The sequence below is a fragment of the Ceratotherium simum genome, chromosome 24 (assembly GCF_057802395.1).
Source record: "Ceratotherium simum simum isolate JZ-2026a chromosome 24, ASM5780239v1, whole genome shotgun sequence".
Classification (NCBI taxonomy): Eukaryota; Metazoa; Chordata; class Mammalia; order Perissodactyla; family Rhinocerotidae; genus Ceratotherium; species Ceratotherium simum.
In genome coordinates this window covers 12,334,349-12,357,536 of record NC_141923.1, presented here as the reverse complement: position 1 = coordinate 12,357,536, position 23,188 = coordinate 12,334,349, and the positions used below count along the sequence as shown (strand labels likewise).

Genomic DNA, 23,188 nt, shown 5'->3' with positions numbered 1-23,188 from the left:
TCTCAAATCTTCGCAAAGCTCTGAGTTCATAATGGCTGAGGGTATTATATCCCCTAGAGGTGTCCACATCTTTATAATCTCTATTGAAAGATGGAAAAACTCTCTGGACATAAGACACTGAGTATGTGGTGGTGGCATCTCTGACAGGCTTGGGGCACATTTTTTGAGGAGGTCAGGGATGTTTCCAGACAGCTCTTCAGATTGCATCATGTGATGCCGCCTTGCTCCTCTGCCTCTTGTCAGGGCAGCTCTGACAATAGCCCTCCTGAACTTCGGAATCTCCCTTATGCTGCACCACTTTTCTCATTCCATTGCTTCACCTGTTGCTTCCTTCCTGTAGGTGATGTCAAGGTCTGGTTCTGTGAGTGGTTCTTGCTGTGTTTTGATATGTTCCCGTGGTGTTGATGGACATATTCTTTAGGTCTTACTAGAAAGAGTGCTGATGGGAGTGGAAAGGCTTGCTTTCGGGTTATCAGCTCAGCTCAGCACAACTCCCTACCTGTCCTTGAATGCAGCAAGAACAGATGAGCTGCAGTGGAAATCTGCTGTTTTAGTGGTGGATAAAATAATTTTGAAAGTTTATTCTGGGGGTTAAAATGATTCCTTTCCTACTCTGATGTGCTATGATGCTCTCTCTCTCTGGACCATGGTTTTAATTTTTTTCTTCATGTTTCTGCTGAAAACTCTTGAAACACTAACTTGAAATGATCCAGAAAGCCCCCCTCATCCCCCATGACTGAGGTAACTGTACAGAGGGCTTTTCAACACAGTCCCACTCATATTTAGAACGTTCCTACCACTCACACTAATAGAAACCACTTCTCACCTTTATTTCTAACTATGATTGAAATCTAACTGGTTAGAGATGGCCTGCATTTTGGAAGCTAGTGGCACTTCAGAAATGTGCTGCCACTTCCGGTGGCCCCTTAAGTTTCCATTTGTTCCAGTTCTTAGCCAAATTTACCTTAGTGATTAATTTTAATTGATTTCACTTTTTTTCCCCTAGAACTGCAGTTCCCATGTTAGAAGAGCAGTCGTCACCTGCTTTTCAGCAGGGTGCTGCGGTCGTCACGGAAACAGGCCTGTTCGGTATTGCAAAAGATGCCACTCGAATCATCACAGTAATGAAGTGGGGGCCGCTTCAGAGACCCACCTCTATCAGACTTCCCCTCCGCCTATCAACACTCGGGAATGTGGCGCGGAGGAGCTCGTCTGCGCCGTGGAGGCTGTGATTAGGTGAGAGCGGTTTATTAGTAGCTTACCCTGAAAACACCACCTTGGCTTTGAGCCACCCTTCTCACATTGAGACGTGTAAATTTAATTCAAGTGCCCTCAGCCTAGCAGCTCACCTTCCACAATGTTGCAATGATGATGTTTAATTAATTCATTCAAAAAATATTTTTATTGAATGCCAGTTATGTGCCAGGCATGTGTTAGGCACTTGGGAGACAGAAGGGAATAAAATGGAGTCTCTGCCCTCAAGTTACCCAGGTGGGGACTATAATAACAGAAGCATGTAATTGCGATCCAGTATGGTGAGCACAGTGACAGCACTGAGCAGGGAATCTTAGGGGAGTGAAGTGGAGGCTACAGTCAGAGTGAGGGGTGGGGATAGGGGTGCCCGAGGCTTGACTGACAGGAACGAAGTAGAAGAGAACTCTAGGTAATTTGGTACTGGGGTAAACCAGAAGGCTGTGGAGAAAGACAGGGGTCTAATCCTGCAGGCTGCTGGCTTTTTCTCTTTCTATCGCATGACAGAAAAAGGAGCTTTAGAAATGATAACCTCTAGCCTTGTTCTCTTTTTGTATAATATTCACTGAGGCAAGATTTTTAAAAATTAAAGAAATAATATTTGAATGTAAGTTTTAAGGATAGGGACTAAGTCTTTTCTCTTATCCCAGTGACTGATACATGTAGAAATGCAATAAATGTTTGTCAAATAAAATATTATAGAAAGTTTGGAAATTGAAAAAAAAAACCAACCATACTGTTATCATCATCATCAGTTTTGCACATGTTCTTCTAGTTTTATTCAAATGCAAGTTTTATTGATATAATTGCAATCACAGTGTATCCTCAATTCTTTTTGATATAACATTATATCATTAGCTCTTTTCCATGTTGTTGTGTAGTTTCCATATTTATCATTTTTGGTGGATACATAATATTCATCTAGATTATTTTCCTCCACCATTATTTAGATTGCTTCCAATTTTTTACTATTGTAAATAACTCTGATAAATATTTTTATGTATAGTGCTGTTCCTATATTCTTTATTTTCTTAGAGTAGATGACCAGATGTCATTGATTGGGTCAAAGGGCATTTTTTTTTTTTTGCTGAGGAAGATTAGCCCTGAGCTGACACCTGTTGTCAATCTTCCTCTTTTTTTGCTTGAGGAAGATTAGCCCTGAGCTAACATCTGTGCCAGTCTTCCTCCACTTTATATGTGGGTTGCTGCCACAGCATGGCTGACAAGTGATGTAGGTCTGTGCCTGGGATCTGAACCTGTGAAGTGGGTTGGACTTAACCACTGACCTTAACCGCTGAACTTAACCACTACGCCAGGGGGCTGGCCCCATAATGGGCATAAATATTTTAATGGCTCTCGCTATATTACCAAACTGATTTTCAGAGTGTGTATATGAATTTGTAATGCCAACAGCACTGTATGAAATTGCTAGTTTTAGATACACTGTCACCAACATTGAGTATTATTTTAAAAAATTGTCACTTGCTTAGCAAATTGAAAAAGGAGTCTTTGCTGCTCATTTTCAGGTCTTTGAATACAAGATATTGAATATTTTTCCATTTGGGTACAAGTCCTCAATCTCTCCCTGTATCATGCATTTGATGTCTGCATAGCTTTACATTAGATACAGGGGACTCATTGACTTCTGGTGGGATGGTTGGTGAACCAGAAGCCAGAAGGCATCAGTCTACTTGATTCTAATTGATTGGAAGAAGTAGCCTCTTTGTGCTCAATTTGTTCATCTTTGAAATGGGGATAGAGTACAAAATAGTAAACAAATGGAATTGGGCTTCTTGGAGTAATTCCTACCACTTTACAGGAGAGCAATCAGCGATGCCTGAGTACTCTTGAAGTAATTGTTCTGAATAGGTCATAATCTAGAATGCGTTTTTCGATAGTCTAACTTTACATCTTTCCTCTTTGGCAGCTTGTTGAAAGAAGCTGAGTTCCATGCTGAGCAACGGGAATATGAGCTGAATCGCCGGCGGCAGCTGGGTCTCTCCTCTTCCCACCATTCCCTGGATAACGCTGACTTTGATAACAAGGATGATGATAAACACGACCAGCGGCTACTCAGTCAATTTGGAATATGGTTCTTAGTAAGAAAAGAAGTTAACTATTGTCCACTTTATTATTTCTCATTCCAACATTGTACCGACGAGGAATGTCTCCTATTCTTTTTAAAGAAGTAAATAGTAAACAGTGAAAAATTAACCTGAGCAATAGAACTCCAAACTCTAGGACAGTGGCTTTCAACCCTGGGCTGCACATTAGATTTACCTGGGAAGACTTTTAAAAAATGACAATGCCCAGATCCCACCTCAGAATCTTGGGAACTTTTAAATAAGTTCCCTAATTGATTGTTTTGTTTTTTTTTTAAAGATTTTATTTATTTACTTTTTCCCCCCAAAGCCCCAGCAGATTGTTGTATGTCATAGCTGCACATCCCTCCAGTCACTGCATGTGGGATGCGGCCTCAGCATGGCCGGAGAAGCAGTGCGTCGGTGCGCGCCCGGAGCCAAACCCCGGGCCGCCAACAGTGGAGCGCGCACACTTAACCGCTAAGCTACGGGGCCGGCCCTCCCTAATTGATTCTAATGAAGAGCCAGATGTTGAAACCTACTGTGCCTGGCCCTAGACTGTTTGTAATGCACCTTTTTGACAGGAAACAAATGGGAAAGTTGCTAGTGTATGTTGTGAAATATTGGATTCAATATAATTTACAGATCATTCACATCCCATTGTCTATATACATGAAATTTTTCTTGAAAGTTCAGTCTCTGGAGCTTTTTGTGTATTTATGGCAAGTCTGCATACAGTCAGAAAAGTTATAGCCAGATTAACACAAGGAATTTGATTGCTATTGACTGATTCAACCACAACATTCATTCAGTAAAGATCAAACATACAGATCCAAAGTTCCAAGCAAGCTGAATTTGCCAGTTCTGCAGAGGAGCAAACTTCTGTTTTTGCCCATTGGAGACATAGATTAAGTCTCCAGGGGCCGGCCTGGTGGCATAGCGGTTAAGTTTGTGCGTTCGACTTCGGTGACCTGGGGTTTGCTGGTTCAGATCCTGGGCGCGGACCTACTCACTGCTCGTCAAGCCATGCTGAGGCGGCCTCCCATATAGGAGAGCTATAACAGTACAACTATGATTCACAACTATGTACTGGGGCTTTGGGGAGAAAAAAGAAAAAAAAATGAGGAAGATTGGCAACAGATGTTAGTTCAGGGCAAATCTTCCTCAAAAAAAAAAAGTCTCCATAGTGACACATCTTTTTTATGCTTTCACGTGGTTACCTGAAAATTTTTTTCTTTTACAAAATTGGGATTTTACAAAATTGTTGATTTCACATGTATTGCTCCTAGAAGTTATTATCTAATGATACAATGACTACTATTGTGAACTCTTTGAAGGCAAGGATAGTGTTTTATTTATTTTTTATATTCCTGAATATACTATAGTGCTCAATAAAAGATTATTTCAGAATAAATGAATGAATAAATGATGAGCTGTTTTAAAAAGTCTATTTATAATGTGGTGAATTAGGGGGCTTTAAGATTTCAGAATTATTACTGATAGAAAATTCTTAGCCTAAATCTAATCACTTTAGAACTGAGATGTATATAGATTATTTTTTCACTGAAGATATTTATGAAGTTTCACTCTGTAGACTTAACATTTTAAAAGCATTTGTCTAGTGCAGATTATATAATAGATTTCTTATAGAAGAAAAGGCTTACTGGAAGGTGCAGTCTTGAGGGGAAATGATTGTTGCAATCCATCTCTTCCTGTAGAGAGGAACACAGTTTCCAGGATAAATGATCCTCCATCACTTATAAAACTGCGTATTTTAAATGGATTATCTGGGATATCTTTTTTTTTTTGCCTTTAAATGAACATATAATCATTATGTAAAATGGATGGAGGCTGAAGCAGAGTCTAATCTGCCTATTTCCAGGTGAGCCTCTGCACACCCAGTGAGAACACACCTACGGAAAGCTTGGCCAGGCTGGTGGCCATGGTGTTTCAGTGGTTTCACTCCACAGCGTATATGATGGATGATGAAGTTGGAAGTCTGGTGGAAAAACTGAAGCCTCAGTTTGTCACCAAGTGGTTGAAGACAGTATGTGATGTTCGCTTTGATGTCATGGTGATGTGCCTTCTTCCCAAACCAATGGAATTTGCCAGGGTAAGTGGAGGCCTACAGCTTGAGCATTGTTGGAGAGAGGGCTTTGGGGAGAAGCACTACCTTAGCTCTTGGAGTGTTATCGTCGTCTGTAGAAGAGGAACATCTCTCCTTATTTTAGTCAACACAACAAATGACTTTAGTAACTACATTTTAGGTGATGTGTTGCTTTCATGTTGGTTTGGGATGGGGAAAAATGGCAAGGTGAATGTGTGAGATAGCTTTAAGAATTTAAAGGAATATTCTTTCCTGACATTGCTGAATATTTTTATTAAGAAACAGAAAAAAAAAGCTTCTCTATGAGGTTGCTAGAGCTCAGTTCTTTTCTGGTCTACAGTCTGTGGAAAGGCTAACGTTTGACTAGGGGCAATTGCTGTGGTTTCACATATATTTCTAGAGATGAATGGCAGAATTCCCTGCCCTCCCATTTGGAACTCCAAAAAGATTTAGGAACTGCCAGAATGCTCCTTTTCCTCTGGCTTATAGGACACATTTCTCTCTGCTTATCCCTTTGCTTCTGCCCCAGTGGGTCACAGGCTTCAGAGGTACAGCTGGGAAGACCCCATATTTCTTGAATACAATATAATTTATGTCTAACCCAGAAAGGTGGATGTCCAGAATCAGTTTTTGGCAGCAATACATGAAATTTTTTTTTCAAAGTATTTTCTAAGTTTTATTTTTATTTCTGATTTTTTGGTTTGCTTTCAATGAAGTCTTGAGGCAGGTTTCAGTTTAAATAAGACATTTAAGGATAAAACAGAACACAGACCGTCTAAAGGAGTAGCTTTTATTAGATTTCAAGGACTCAAGAGCATTCTCTTCATTTATCAAGATACACTTCTTTCTTCTTTGGTGCCACTTATTGACTCATTTAAAATTGGATTTTTGCATAGTGGAAATTCCCCATTTCCTGGCATTCTTTGACTGTGTTGATATGTTTTCTGTTATTTCTTTTGGAATAATAAAGGACTGGTGTGATCTGATTCTGGAAGATAAGAAATGATTATGTTGGGAGGAAACTTTTTCTCTTCCAGCTTGGGTCCAGTGGGCTTGAATGGCAATGTATGGAAAGTTCTATTGGGCTTTTTGATGCTAATGGGACTGGGCAGTCTGTCTCCAAGGTGGCTGAATTCACAGGAAACTCCTTTTGGAGGGGTTAATGGCAGCTATATTTTCTGACGGCTCTGCTTTAGTCAGATAAGGGAAGTTCAGATAAGGTTTCTCTCTGCATCTTCTTTAGCTTGAATGTTTTCATTTTAAAATAATCTTTATACCAACTCTGGGGACCTGAGTGGGTCCCGACATCTCTCCCATCTGATACTTCCCTAGAAGTTTCACACAACAAAGAAGCTAGGTTGATTGCTGTGGAAAGAAGATTTGGGTTAGGAACTGCAAGGTAAGAGATCTGAAAAGGAGGAAAAAAGCACAGATTAGAACAAGAAAACAAAAAGAAAAACAAAGATGAATGGTTACAGTAGACTTTAAACTTAGGTTCTGAGTCCAGGGGGCAGCCAGTCAAGATTTCTAGACGTTGGGCTCGAAGTGTCTTTAGATGACGGAGTGAGAATGTCAGTGTCACAGTCGTGGTTATTTCCTGGAGCAGAGCAAGGAAGATGCGGGTGTTTGGGGAGCTTCCTGAGTGGCCTAAACTGTTGCAAAAGCAATAAGTCCTTTGAAGTTCATAGCAAGTTGTCCCGTTTCAGCTTGCAGGGCTTTGGGACAAGACAACCTAGAGTCTCAATAAGGATCTGGGCAGTCAGCTTTTAGTTCTTAGTGACACCAAAGTAGGAGGGTGGGAGAAAAAATGGAAACATTAATTACTGACAAAACGTGCCAGACAGCAGGATCCAGTTTCCAAGAGGTGAAAAATAGCTCAAATACAATGCACAGGACTAGAATCTGGGTTATAGTTTTCCATTGAACCAAAATTTCTCTCTCCAGTCACCCCCATTTTAATCAAAGATAATCAAAGTAAGATTACTCTTGTTCACAAAATAAGTCTGGTCTCATTAAGTTTGGCCTGATTATTTACATAAGTGCATCAAGGATGGTAATTGACCACATAGGCCTTTTTAAGTTTGCTTGCTGGAACTTTTATAAGGAATCTCAGATGGACTTTTAAAAGCCTCTTGAGGCTAGGAAGCCAAGCCAAGAACTTGTCATCATACTTCATCTGCAGTACCTAGAGATTTGGGTGAATTTCTCTCTTCTTGAGGTCCCCAAAATATTCTAAGTTTCCTGGGCCTGGCAGGAAGTGACCTTTCTTACTTGCCTGTAGACTGGGAACTCCATAAGCCAAGTACCAGGCTGGTTTTTCCAAGAGGGCTTTGTAAGCATTGGCTCCATAATGTGAACCTTAGTTCCTTAAACTGTCTGGTCTTATCTGATTCTATGCACATCATTCTCAAATATGGCATTCCAGTCAAAGCTTAGGTAATATAACCAATTTTTCCAATTATGTCCTGTTATAAGGAGAACAGATTCTTATTGAACTTGTGTGAATAACTATATTGCCATGAAAATAAGAATATCCAGTAAGAGTTTCTGAATTCTGGAAGGATCAGGTAGGGAGAAAAAGACAAATGTTCATTTTTGTTTACAAAGGTATAATCTACTAAATTGTTGTGAGTTATAGATAGCTTAAGAGAAACCTTATATCCAGAAAATAGAACATTAAACAACCAGCAATATTCCAAATAAAAAACCATAAAACTTATCATCTTTCTTCATCAGTTCATTCAGTCCCATATAATTAATTTTTGTTCTGCTTGATCCTGGATTAGTGGTTTTATGAACCCATCAGCTTCTCCACTAGAGTTCTGGAATCCTTACTTGGTCCAGTGGTATGGTCTCAAAGTTACTTAGGCAATGCCATCAGAAGCCTGTACCCCAGATTACCTGTGATGGTCCTCTCCACAGGTCTCAGAGACAGTCCTTTTTGCTGAAGATGAAGCATTCTGGCTAGAAGCTGATAGCAAGAACTTTCAGGAAAGTATCAGCATAAAATAATAAATATCTGTGAATGGTTAAAGGCTTAGATTGGCTGTGATTAAAGATCTGATGAGAGTAACTGGAATTATGATGATAACATTATGCCATTGTTGCCTATTATCAGGCAAAGCAGCGTAAGGACATATTGTGAACAGAAAGAGCATTGACACATTTCTAAGAATTTCATATAATTCCTGAAATATTTATATTAAAAGCATTTACCTATGCAAATATAAGCTAGGAAAGGTTAAGCATCTCTTCTTTTTTGACAATGCTTTTCATGCAATTCAACATATCAAATAAGTGTAATTAGTTTAACATCTCTTTTTACTAGTAGAGAACAAATCCTTTGAGATTTTCCAGAGGCCCTCTCAGAAATCTCAAAGGTAATTTGAGATCAAAATTTTATTTAGGATTTGATTTTGAGAAGGCAAAATATCAAAAGTTGTCAAAAGTGTCAAAAGGTTTGAACACTTTATTAACCACGATCACAGGTCACTGTGAAATAATATTTAGTTATTCATTTAACCAAAATGACAATAAAGATTTTAAAAGTAAATACAGGATGTAAGATGATTATTAAAAACAATTAGCTTTTTTAACATTGAGAAGATTAGGTTCTCTTAAATAATTGAGGACATGATAAAGACAGCATAAAGCGCAGGAAATTCTGATAAGACATAGAATCTTTGTTTCCTAGACACATTACTGGAAAGGTAAAGAAAAACTTTTCATAATCTTTTATTAAGAACAGACCGATAACCTAAGAAACATTGTCCTTTTTAGAGAGAGAGAACCAAATTCTAGTTTTGTATTGGTACATGACTGATATCAAAGCTCATTTTAAAAACCTTGTAATAAATCCATACAGGCTCACCCAGTTTGACCACATGAGGCAAGATTCTTTTTTTTTTTTTTTAGCCAATATTTGTAATTTTTAATAAGCTGAAAAAAGTTTTCTATTATTACAATGATCATATACAAATGTCAAAAATTAGGAAAATAGAAAATCTAAAATTGAATGCATTTCTAAAATTATTTTATTTTATTTTTCTTTAAATTTTTTGTTTATTGCAGTAACATTGGTTTATAACATTGTAAAAATTTCAGGTGTACATCATTGTACTTCTATTTCTGCATAGATTACATCATGTTCACCACCAAAATACTAATTACAACCCATCACCACACACATGTACCCAATTATCCCTTTCCCCCTCCTCCCTCCCCCCTTCCCCTCTGGTAACCACCAATCCAATCTCTGTCCCTATGTGTTTGTTTATTGTTGTTATTATCTACTACTTAATGAAGGAAATCATACGGTATTTGACCTTCTCCCTCTGTCTTATTTCACTTTGCATCATGCCCTCAATGTCCATCCATGTTGTCACAAATGGCTGGATTTCATCGTTTCTTATGGCTGAGTAGTATTCCATTGTGTATATATACCACAGCTTTTTTATCCATTCGTCCCTTGATGGGCACTTAGGTTGCTTCCAAGTCTTGGCTATTGTGAATAAGGCTGCAATGAACACAGGGGTGCATGTACCTTTGCAAATTGGTGTTTTCAAGTTCTTTGGATAAATACCCAACAGTGGAATAGCTGGATCATATGGTAGTTCTATCGTTGATTTTGAGGACTCTCCATACTGTTTTCCATAGTGGCTGCACCAGTTTGCACTCCCACCAGCAGTGTATGAGAGTTCCCTTCTCTCCACAACCTCTCCAACACATGTTGTTTCCTGTCTTGTTAATTATAGCCATTCTGACGGGCGTGAGGTGATATCTCATTGTAGTTTTGATTTGCATTTCCTGATAGTTAGTGATTTTGAACATCTTTTCATGTGTCTATTGGCCATCTGTATATCTTCTTTGGAGAAATGTCTGTTCAGGTCTTTTGCCCATTTTTTAATTGGGTTGGTAGTTTTTTTGTTGTTGAGATGCATGAGTTCTTTATATATTTTGGAGATTAAGCCCTTATCAGATGTATGGTTTGCAAATATCTTCTCCCAATTGTTAGGTTGTCTTTTTCGCTTTGTTGATGGTTTCCTTTGCTGTGCAGAAGCTTTTAGTTTGATGTAGTCCCATTTGTTTATTTTTTCTATTGTTTCTCTTGCCCGGTCAGATGTGGTGTTTGAAAAGATGTTGCTAAGACTGATGTCGAAGAGCGTACTGCCTATGTTTTCTTCTAGAACTTTCACAGTTTCAGGTCTTACATTCAAGTCTTTAATCCATTTGGAGTTAATTTTTGTGTATGGTGTAAGGTAAGAGTCTACTTTCATTTTTTTGCATATGGCTATCCAGTTTTCCCAACACCATTTGTTGAAGAGACTTTCTTTTCCCCATTGTATGTTCTTGGCTCCTTTGTCAAAGATTAGCTGTCCATAGATGTGTGGGTTTATTTCTGGGCTTTCGATTCTATTCCATTGATCTGTGTGTCTGTTTTTGTGCCAGTACCATGCTGTTTTGGTTACTATAGCTTTGTAGTATATTTTGAAATCAGGAGTGTGATACCTCCAGCTTTGTTCTTTTTTCTCAGGATTCCTTTAGCTATTCGGGTCTTTTGTTGTTCCATATAAATTTTAGGATTCTTTGTTCTATTTCTGTGAAAAATGTTGTTGGAACTTTGATAGGGATTGCATTGAATCTATAGATGGCTTTAGGAAGTATGGACATCTTAACTATGTTAATTCTTCCAATCCAAGAGCACGGAATATCTTTCCATTTCTTTGTGTCTTCTTCAATTTCTTTCAGAAATGTTTTATAGTTTTCGTGTACAGATCTTTCACCTCTTTGGTTAAGTTTATTCCTAGGTATTTTATTCTCTTTGTTGCAATTGTAAATGGGATGGTATTCTTAATTTCTCTTTCTGCTACTTCGTTGTTAGTGTACAGAAATGCAACTGATTTTTGTATGTTGATTTTGTATCCTGCAACTTTCCCATATTCGTTTATTACTTCTAAAAGTTTTCTGGTGGATTCTTTAGGGTTTTCTATATATAAAATCATGTCATCTGCAAATAGTGACAGTTTCACTTCTTCCTTTCCAATTTGGATCCCTTTTATTTCTTTCTCTTGCCTGATTGCTCTGGCTAGGACTTCCAATACTATGTTAAATAGGAGTGGTGACAGTGGGCATCCTTGTCTGGTTCTTGTTCTTAGAGGGATAGCTTTCAGTTTTTCACCATTGAGGATGATATTAGCTGTGGGTTTCTCATATATGGTCTTTATTATGTTGAGGTACTTTCCTTCTATACCCATTTTATTCAGAGTTTTTATCATAAATGGATGCTGGATCTTGTCAAATGCTTTCTCTGCATCTATTGAGATGATCATGTGATTTTTGTTCTTCATTTTATTAATGTGGTGTATTACGTTGATTGATTTGGGAATGTTAAACCATCCCTGCATACCTGGAATAAATCCCACTTGATCATGGTGTATAATCTTTTTAACGTATTGTTGTATGCGATTTGCTAGTATTTTGTTGAGGATTTTCGCATCGATGTTCATCAGTGATATTGCCCTGTAATTTTCTTTTTTTGTGTTGTCCTTGTCTGGTTTTGGTATCAGGGGAATGTCAGCTTCTGTAGAATGAGTTAGGAGCTTCCCCCTCCTCAATTTTTGGAAGAGTTTGAGAAGGATAGGTATTAAGACTTCTTTGAATGTTTGGTAGAATTCACCAGGGAAGCCGTCTGGTCCTGGACTTTTATTTTTGGGGAGGTTTTTGATTACTGTTTCGATCTCCTTACTGGTGATTGGTCTATTCAAATTCTCTACTTCTTCTTGATCCAGTTTTGGAAGGTTGTATGATTCTAAGAATTTATCCATTTCTTCCAGATTGTCGAATTGGTTGGCATATAGTTTTTCATAGTATTCTCTTATAATCTTTTGTATTTCTGAGGTGTCTGTTGTAACCTCTCCTCTTTCATTTCTGATTTTACTTATTTGTGCCTTCTCTCTTTTTTCTTGGTGAGTCTAGCTAAAGGTTTGTCTATTTTGTTGATCTTTTCAAAGAACCAGCTCTTGGTTTTATTAATTTTTTCTATTGTTTTTTTGGTCTCTATTTCATTTATTTCTGCTCTGATTTTTATTATTTCCCTTCTTCTACTGATTTTGGGCTTTGTTTGTTCTTCTTTTTCCAGTTCCTTTAGGTGCATTGTTAGATTGTTTATTTGAGATTTTTCTTGTTTGTTGAGATAGGCCTGTATTGCTATAAACTTCCCTCTTAGAACCGCTTTTGCTGTATCCCGTAAATTCTGGCATGTCGTATTTTCATTTTCATTTGTCTCCAGGTATTTTTTGATTTCTTCTTTGATTTCTTCATTAACCCAGTCGTTGTTCAGTAGCATTTTGTTTAATCTCCATGTATTTGTGGCTTTTCTGATTTTCTTCCTATAGTTGATTTCTAGTTTCATACCTTTGTGGTCAGAAAAGATGCTTGGTATTATTTCAATCTTCTTAAATTTATGGAGACTTGTTTTGTGGCCTAATATGTGATCAATCCTGGAGAACGTTCCATGTGCATTTGAAAAGAACGTGTATTCTTCGGTTTTGGATGGAATGCTCTGTATATATCTACTAGGTCCATCTGTTCTAGTGTGTCGTTTAAGGCCAATGTTTCCTTATTGATCTTCTGTTTGGATGATCTATCCGTTGGTGTAAGTGGAGTGTTAAAGTCCCCTACTATTATTGTGTTACTGTCTATTTCTGTTTTTATGTCTGTTAATAATTGCTTTATATATTTAGGTGCACCTACATTGGAGCGCGTAGATATTTACAAGTGTTATATCCTCTTGTTGGATTGTTCCCTTGATCATTATGTAATGCCCTTCTTTGTCTCGTTTTACAGTTTTTGTTTTAAAGTCTATTTTGTCTGATATGAGTACTGCTACCCCAGCTTTCTTTTCATTGCCATTTGCGTGGAGTATCTTTTTCCATCCCTTCACTTTCAGTTTGTGAGTGTCTTTAGGTCTGAAGTGTGTCTCTTGTATGCAGCATATATATGGGTCTTGTTTTTTTATCCAGTCAGCCACCCTATGCCTTTTAATTGGAGCATTTAGTCCATTGACGTTTAAAGTAGCTATTGATAAGTATGTACTTACTGTGAGGCAAGATTCTGTCTTTCCGCTTCCCCCCTCATCCCCAGATCCTTTACAACTTTCTATTTCCTTTCAGATTTTTGTCCTTCACTTACCTCTTTCTCATTCTGGGAAGCCTCACATGACCCCTAAACGACTATTTTGGGACAGAGTTACCGTTTTTTCCTTCACCCTTATTATTTCTAGTAGTTTCATTTATATATATTGATTATAATTTTCAACAGTTAGTAACCTCTATTTTTCAGAGAAAACCGGGAGGTAGATAATTGTGAATTGACTGTCAATACCAGCATTTTGTAGCATATTAGCAAATTTTATGAATATACCACCCCATAACTTCTAGAGGTGCATGCTTCTTCAAAGTATAATTTCTCAGTGTGGCAAAAAGAACATATTTATTAACAGATCCAAATATCTTTAGTCTCTCTAAAAATAAGAAGCCAAAAGTATATAAATTTAAACTTATATTCAGTACAGTCATACGTTGCTTAACGATGGTATACGTTCTGAGAAATGTGTTGTTAAGCAATTTTGTTGTTGCACAAACATCACAGTGTACTGAAGGGGAACAGAAGTTGTCACCCAAAATGTGTCTCTTCAACATGAAGATTATTTTAAGCTGATTATTAGAAACAAAAGACTCAGAAAGTTTTTCTTGTTACTTTCTTACGTAACTGCTCCCTTAACTGCCTAAAAGAATTCAGATTAAAAAACCAGTCTCAGGAAGTGACCTATCACTTTAGCATAACATGAACTAGGTGGTAGACAGGGAGGAACCTACAAAACCCTGTCTGTTGGCTCCTGTGTTCTTCTGTTTCTATGTTTTCCAAACACTTGTTTTCCAAATATTTACTCCTCTTCGCCTACCTGTGAATGGCCTTCCTTCCCTGTGAACTCTCCCCACCCCCAATATCTTCTTTTGTCTTTAGCTGAGGGTGCTATTTAAGGTGAGGGCTTCAGCCATTTTGGTGAGTTATTTCGTTTTCCTGGGTTTCTCTCATGTATACATGATATTAAACTTTGGTTTTTCTCCTGTTAATCTGTGTCATGTCAATTTAATTCTTAGACCAGCCAGAAGACCCTAGAAGGGTAGAGGAAGATTTCTTCCTCCTCTACAGTACTTTCACAAACCTAGACGGTATAGCCTACTACACATCTAGACTATATGGTATTAATCTTATGGGATCACTGTCGTATATGCGGTTTGTCATTGACTGAAACATCGTTATGTGGTACGTGACTGTAATTAATGTTTCAGTGTTTTATCTTATTTAGAAATGATCTAGATATTCACCGAATATCTATCATTTAACTTAACCGAGTATAACTTTAATTTCAAGTTACCAAAATATTTTGGAAACTACTTCTAAGAAGTTATATTATAAAACACAATTATTGTTAAAATAAAGTTTGTCAGAATAATAATTTAATTTTATTAAAATGAAACCTATACATTTTATAATCTTAAAGATCTAGTAAATAGAATATTAGCTTATTTGACTAGTAAACTCACATAGAATAAAAATGTATGCTCGTATCATACTCAGTGCTGATAACTCAGATGACACAACTGTTTTTATTAAACCAACAATATTAAACTAGTCTTATTTATCAAAGATTTACCCAAATCACTTGAACTTGAAAAACATTTGGGTTACTTCCCATATTTTTGAGAATTTTAAATTTATATAAGCTCTTATTTTTTTAAAAGCTCATTTAGAGATCTTTTAAGGGATTTTATGAATTAATTGGGCAATACTATCCAGAGGTAAGAAAATACCACATATATATAACATACACATGTAAATACACAGGCAGATGCAAGTAGAGACCTTAGAGGAGAGACCATCATAGTAATACAGAACTCACCAGTTCATATAAGAGTTGGTTTTCATCTTCACCTCACTTTTATTCGAATTATGTTTCTAGCAGATGGAACAAGTTGTTACCTGTTCAATATGAGGGCTAAAGGTTTTTGTCAATATTTGTGGGGGAGACCTTTAAGATCTTTTCATTTGCCCTGATATGTAATCTCATGGAGGCTGTGGTTCAGCCTCAGGCAGTTGTTTTAGTCGACTAAGAAGTTATTTTTTAAAGGCTGGGGTGTGCTAAGGAAAAAGGCATTGGGGGTTTCTTAAGGGGGGTGTTAATCAGCACTTATCAGGAAGAGAAATAAATATCTCCTATTTTATGACAGGAGGCAATAGTACAAGTAGAAGCAGGGCACCTCTTGGACTGAGAGCCAGAGTTATTTCCTTGAATGTCTGCATTTTAAAGAGATGGTTCTCAGGTCCTTGAGAAGATAGTTCTGGGTGGTAGAAGGTTTATATCTCAAAGAGGGGGAGAAAGGATGCTTTTAAAGTAACTGGTCTAAGAGAGTTTTCAAGGGCATATTTGTCTATTAACAGGTTTTGCCCAGGACAAACAATAAATTCTCCTGGTAGCATTGAGCTTTTACAAGCAGGCATTTTAAGGGAGGAGGGGTGTGGGAGGTGGACAAAATTATGTGAAGTTTTTAATAGGTCCAGGTTGAGGCCTTAGTTGAGAAGAGGGCTCAGAGGAGCCTGACCGAGGAGGCTGAGGCCTAAGACAATTACTGTTTAAGTAGTTCTTTTTCTTAAGTGCAGGACAGTCCCTTTTCTAATGTCCCAACTTTTTATAGTATCTGCAAGCATCTTGAGATGAATAGGAGAGGCTTTGGGATCGGTAAGAAAGATGAGTGGGCTTTGGGGTACTTGTAGAGCCACAGTTATAGTTTTGTAAAGACTCAATTAGTAAGGTGAGGACAGTTATTTTTAATTCTTCAGAGAATTAGATGGCAGCCTCAATAATAACATTAAAGAGCTGCCCTGCCCATCCAACTACATTATTTTGAATTTACTTCTTTATATCAGAGAGAAGATTTCCAGCTAAGGTAGAAAACAAAAGATTCCCGTGTTCGGAGACCTATAGATTTAGAGATGTGTGCTTTTGCAATATTTTTATAAATTGTTTGACAAAACTTGGAGGATGTATTTCTTTCCTCTGAGTACGTCATTCTACTTTAACCCAATTAAACTTTGGAGGGAAGGCTTCTATAATAGCTCCTATCAGGCTCTGAATATTGGCTTCCAACTGGGTCATTCACAGGAGGGAGGTGGTAGAGGGGAGTTTATGGTGGGTGTGGATTTTAATTTTTGTTTTAAATCTGATTTCTGTTCTTGAATTTTGTTAAAGGAGTCTTTTAGGCTAGCAGTGATTCTTTTTGTGTCCTTCTTTCAGTTTGATCCCCCTGTATTGGTAATAAGACATTCTTTTTTGGATGAGAACTCTCTAAAAATCCTTTTAAATGTAAAAACTTTTCGAAATCAAAGGATCTATTGTCTGATCATTGACAATTTAGGATCTCCACAGGAATACCTCTTCCAAAATGTGACTCAAAACCAATAGGCCTTTATGTGGCTTAACCATAAATTACATAGCCAAAGGAACCCCAACAATGATATATTCCATGATCTCAACATTATCATTGTTAGCTCTTCCGAGTCCATGTAACTAACAACAACAACAATCCCAGAAATATTATAGTCACTTCCTGAAAATATCTAATCCGTCATCTAGGATTTTAGCCAATATGGTACCAAATAGATATTTGAGCTTTAAATAGAATTGATTTGATTGTTTTGAGTAATCTGGAATTCTAGATGTAATAATTAAACATTTAAAATTGGATTCATTTAAAATAAGGTAGTTTCTCACAAATCTTGTATTACATGGTGTTATGAGAGGTTCGGGGATTCGATCGGAGACGTAAAAGACACTTTCCACTCCAAACAAATGGACTGAAGGTATATTTTATTATATAGAGGATAGTAAAGGCGACAGTCTGCAAACTGATCCAAATAGGTCAAATATTAAGAGGGAAAAAACATCAGCCCGACTGGAAAGGGAAAACACCCACATCGGCTGAAGAGAAATGACACAAATCAACTGGAAAGAGAAACACCAGGTTGACCGAAAAGAGAACACATCAAATCACTTACTACACATCAAATCAATTACTTCACATCAAATCAGTTACTCACAACATCCACGCCCCACTGCCGGGAGAGTCCTGTCAATAGACGCGGCTGGGCAAGGATCACACGTCCTGGGCAAGGTGTCCCTTCCACAGGTGGAACTCTCACTCGGTGGAACTCTCTCTGAGGCTCAGTTTCCAGCAGTTTTTATACCATCAGTAATTTTCAGAGTAAGCAATTACAGAGTTTGCAGAGCAAGCATTTAGTGTTCCCATGCACAAATGGTTATCAGTGGCATACGTGCACTGAGCCCCCTGGCTAATGGCCCAGCCCAGTAGTTGCGTACGTGCATTGTTCTCTTTGGTTATCGTCCTAGCCCGGCACAGATGGCCAGTCCATTCCGGGCCACGACGCTCCAAGAGCCTTGAAATGTTACAACTTGCAACTCTCTCCGTGGGAGAAAGGCCAGTTCCCGGGAAAAGGCCAGTTCCCACCACACAGAAAGCAGCTTTGTATTTCTTTGTTGTGCTGGTGGCTGTAGGTCAATGGAGCGGCCAAACATGGCTGTACTCATGTCAAGACACATGGTAATGATTCAGGACTAGTCAACCCTTTGTTACTTTGATACATATTGTAAGAATATAGGATCTTTATCTAAAATCAGAATTATAAACAGAACCTAAGTTTGTGATTTTAATTTTTTATACACTAGAAAATTAATATACTATCTTAATTAGTAAAAAATACTGTAGGAGAGGAAGAGAATTCCTCTACCCATTCTAGGTCCTTCTGGCTGATCTATGAGTTAAATTGACATGAGACAGAATAACAGGAGAAAATCAAACAAAGCTTTATAATATGTATACACGGGAGAAACCCAGAAAAGCTGAGTAACTCAGCCAGGATGGCAGAAGTTGTCATCTTAAATAGCATCTTCAGCTAAAGACACAGGAAGGTGTTGGGGTAGTGGTTTGGGACTTCAAAGGGGAGGAAAGCAATTCACCTGGAAATGGAAAAGCAAATGTTTGGTAAACAGAACTTTGATAAGAATGGGCTTAGCAAGGACCCTCACAGGCTACAGATACCCAGAGTCATCTATGGTGTGGGCCTGTCCATAGATGGCCTATCTATGGGACAGGCCTTTTATCTTAAATTCTTTTAGGCAATTAGGAGGAAGGTTAAAGTTTCTTTCAGAGTCTTGTTCTTAAAAATAATCAAGCCAAAGAGACACATTTTGGGGTGGCCGGTTCTGACCCCATACAATACCCATTTTCTTTATTCATGGATTCAACCAGCCTTAGAACATTCTTAGGAACAAAATTGTGGAGGAATATGCAGCATAGGGAAAAATAGCACTCTTTGCCACTTTATTTTTCTTAGTGAAAAATCTTTAACACAAAATGTACAGTAGGAGAAATGTGAGTTCCTCTGAAGCAAATGTATAGCTGAACATATTTGTAATGGGTTTGTCAAACTTTAGCAATAATAATACTCCTACAGTATGCTCATCCTGTTAGGAATGAATCTTTGGAATTTTAATTTATGTGTAATTTGGAAAGTCTGCAGTAGAATAATTCAAATTCAGTCTAATATTTGGACCTATGTGTAACTATGGTTTCTTTTTAGTTTAACGGATCCTGGTGGTTTGTAGATTCTTACAAACCTCGCTCTGAAGATACTTGGTGCAGGATTCAGATTTAATGGATTGTGGTCTTTCTCTGTACCCATTTCCTTTAGGAAGTCTTGAATATAATTGTAACAAGTGCATTTTGTTCTTTTCTCCTGTGACTGTGGAAACGCTATCAGGTTGGTGGATACTGGGATAAGTCCTGCAGCACAGTGACTCAGTTGAAGGAAGGGCTCAACCGAATCCTCTGCCTGATCCCCTACAATGTGATCAGTCAGTCTGTGTGGGAGTGTATTATGCCGGAGTGGCTGGAAGCCATCAGAACAGAAGTCCCGGATAACCAGTTAAAAGAATTCAGGGAAGTATTAAGGTGGGTAAGTAGTTTAATGAAGTCACTGTAATTATAACAACATCTAACCATTACTGAGCACGTACTGTGTGCCAGGCACTGTGCTAAACATTTTATATAATCTCGTTTACTTTTTAACAACCCTCTAGAGAAATTTGAAGACCTAAAATGAAATAGTTGCTATAAATCATGCTCAGATGATTTGGAATTGTTCAGAAAAGATTTTGTTCTTATGAAATAATAAATAGATACACCATATTGTTTGCTTATTTTCAAATATAATTATGATTTGGATAAAGTGGGAAAAATGCAAAGGAAAAAGGTTTTTAAATGCTGGGGAGCAACTCTGATTCCTCAGAAATGCAATTTCTTCTGTTAAGCCTCATATGAGTATGAACACTAATGTTATTAACCACCATATGAATTATTTATAAGATATCTATTCCAATGACATAAGCTATTACAATGAAATGAAACATGCTAATAACAGTTCAGAACACAGAGTAAAGTGTTTGGCTCCCCAAATAAGATATACTTAGAAATGCAACAGTGGAGCCTAATATACACCCATTGGTCATCTACGTTTGTTGCTCTGCTTTCCAGCAAAATGTTTGACATTGAACTCTGTCCTCTGCCTTTTTCAATGGAAGAGATGTTTGGCTTTATTAGTTGTCGGTTCACAGGATACCCTTCCTCTGTGCAGGAACAAGCTTTACTGTGGCTTCATGTAAGTGAATGATACTTTGACTATTTGGGGCAATAGTTCTTAGCCTATGAACTTTAGGTCCCCAGGTAGCAGGGCGGGGAGTTATTGTAAAGAATCCATAAATCCATATGTTTGCTGAGGACTGTCTCATATGCATAGATAAATAACTATATTTCAAATATATGTAGCTATAGTTGTGATTAATAAAATACAAATTTATGTAATACTATTACTGAATTAATGGTAGCTTTTGGTCCTTATGAATTTTTCCATCAGTAGATACTAAAAGGATAATAGCTGTCTTGTAGGATGCTGTTAAATCTTTTGATATTAAATAGATCCTTTACATGGAAAGGTAGAGAGCTACTGATTTAGGGAGTAGTTCATGCTGTTCCCTCAGCCTAGAATGACTTTGTTTCTGGTCTCCATTTGTGAACTCCAGCTTATCCTTTGAAGTCCAACTCAAAAGTTGTCTCATAATAGTTTTCTGCTACTTCACATCCCATCTTCCCATCAGAATTCATGATTCCTTCCCCCAGTATTCATACAGGTTCTCTGTGAATTCTATTTCTGTCTAGTATTATAGTTCATTTTTGTTTTTTCTTCTCCTGATTACAAATGCCTTAAGGGCAGGGACCAGGGTTTTTCATTTTTGAATTTATAACTCCCTTCATCCTTTCCTCTTAGCATCTGGCACATGCTTTGTATTTAGTGGATGTTCAATAAAAGTTTATTAATTTGAGTTGAATACCAAGTTTGGGCAGTTTCAAAGAAGGAGTACAGAATCAATGTTTAGATTAGCCACAGGGGCAGATACATTTCTGTATTACAGAAGGATGTGACCCCAAAAGCTTCTCAAGTTGTGACAATGCCTTTCTGCTTCTAAACTAAGGAACAATATTTTTCACAACTGGCAATGAGTAAAGGGGCCATTTAAAAACAAGTCACCTTTGGGATGCAGAATTTTAACTTTTCATCCCTAAGTAGATCTCAATAAGATAATTTCTCATTTTAGGAAAGCCAGTCTTTCTACAGGTGGCTAGATGTTGTTACTCAGTTACACACCCTTTAAGCTGTGCCATCTGGGGGTGAGCAGACAGGGCTATAAACCTCTGTCCCCACCATAGCTAGCACAATTACAGTTTACATGTTTTATGGACTGGGCTCTGACACAGTTTTGGTTTGAAGACAGGATGCTGCAGTTGAAGGAGGTTTTAAACCACCGGTCTAACCATTTGGGGAACAGAGTGATCAACATAGTGATTGGAGTTGACTCGTTTATTAATTGATTGTAGAAACATTTGTAGAGCTCCTCTGTGCCAGGCACTGTAATAGGCACTGGGATAAAAATGGGATAAGAAATGGTCCTTTCCTCATACTTCCTTTCTTCAAGGAGATCACAGTGGGAGAAATAGTATCAAATAATCAAATATAATGAAAAGTGATAATTCCTCTAATAAAGGTATGTATAAAGTTCTAAGAAAGTAGAGAAGAGGGATGGATTAATTATGTCTAAAGGAAGAAGGCATCTATTTCCAGAAAATTTATTACAGATAAGGTAACTTGATTTTGGCAGAAGGATACCTGAGCTTGCACCAGAGAGCAAGATCGGATGGGGCATTCAGGTCAGAGTGGGGGTGGACTGGAGGAAGACACTCGCAGATTATACTAGTCCAGGAGAAAGGTGATGAATGTAGGCACCAGCAGTGGTATGGAAAGGAGGGGATAGTATCAGGAGATGCTTAGAAATAGAAAATAGAAAGAACATGGTGATTTGTTGGATGTGGAGAGTAGGGAAGAGGGAAGGTTCAATGATAGCTTTAATTTTTTTAGTACGAAAAATTGAGGATGACTGTGCTGACAGAATGTGTAAGGCTAAATGTCCTTATGTTCAATAGTTTATTTTAGAAAAATATGTTAAATGTAGTTTTTTTGAGTTTTAAAGTTTATATTTTGGGGGGATATATGCCTTTTTTTCCCCCAGGTGTTATCGGAGTTAGACATCATGGTTCCACTTCAACTATTAATAAGTATGTTTTCTGATGGAGTTAATTCTGTCAAAGAACTGGCAAATCAAAGAAAATCAAGAGTCAGTGAACTGGCAGGGAACCTTGCAGCTCGAAGGGTAATTATTGCCACAACTGTTTTTGTCTTACTTAAGATTTTGTCAATTATTATTGTTGTTGTTAGTGCCATTGAGTTGATTCTGACTCCTAGCGACCCTGTGGACAGCAGAGCGGAACCCTGCCCGGTCTTTTTGCACCATCGTCTCACTTTCCGGCGCTGTTATTATTATTGTCAATTATATTTGGCTTAAAAGTAGCATTACAATAAACTTCTCTGAAAATGCCTTTTCATCCCATCTCACACTCTGTTAATCTTTCAAGCACATTAAATAATATAAAACACTTATCTAAAATATGTTGGTTTAGTCTGTAATTGATAAGTTATTGGGTTTTCATTTTCCTTTGAGTTTTTCTCCTACACATCCCTCTTAGCTATCTTTCACCCTTGATTAAAGGAAAAAGTCTAGCTTTTTTTTTTTTTTTTGGTGTCCTGGCAAATAAGAATTCTTTACTAGCTACTGGGCAGATCAGTGCTTCACTTTAGGGATGAGGAGTTTGGATGTTTTTTTCCTATTGTGTTTTGGGAAGATACGATCAACTGGTGGTGACTGTGAGGGATTCTGTCACTATGAACTAACTGAGCCCATCTTATTGACCCCTTTGTACCTTTGTGGTTGAGAAAAGTCGATATAGCCTGGTCCGAAGTGTATGGAAACTGCTGGAAACTTTTGATAATTTTTCTGTTGAGGCCCTGATAGAGTTTCTGTTGATGTACTGACATTCTCAGCCACGGCCAGTTTTGGAGAGGCTGACTGTCACCTGATGGTGGGCAAGGACTGTTCTCAACTCTCTCCTTGTCAAGCCTTTCCATAACATTTCCCCCACTGTGTACCACAGGCCCCCAGTCA

The 23,188-nt window shown here is 37.7% G+C and overlaps 1 protein-coding gene across 5 annotated transcripts in view; it reads left to right on the top strand.

Annotated features, from left to right (window-relative positions):
• The window catches only part of UNC79 (unc-79 subunit of NALCN channel complex), a 231,192-nt gene that overhangs the window by 94,159 nt on the left and 113,845 nt on the right, over positions 1-23,188 (top strand). For all 5 annotated transcript variants that reach the window (XM_087448020.1, XM_087448023.1, XM_087448021.1 and 2 more), the window contains exons 12-17: positions 1,007-1,236; positions 3,179-3,350; positions 5,215-5,445; positions 19,339-19,529; positions 20,112-20,235; positions 22,199-22,339. In XM_087448020.1, the coding sequence (XP_087304146.1) occupies positions 1,007-1,236; positions 3,179-3,350; positions 5,215-5,445; positions 19,339-19,529; positions 20,112-20,235; positions 22,199-22,339 (1,089 nt within the window). The remainder of the gene's footprint in view (positions 1-1,006; positions 1,237-3,178; positions 3,351-5,214; positions 5,446-19,338; positions 19,530-20,111; positions 20,236-22,198; positions 22,340-23,188) is intronic.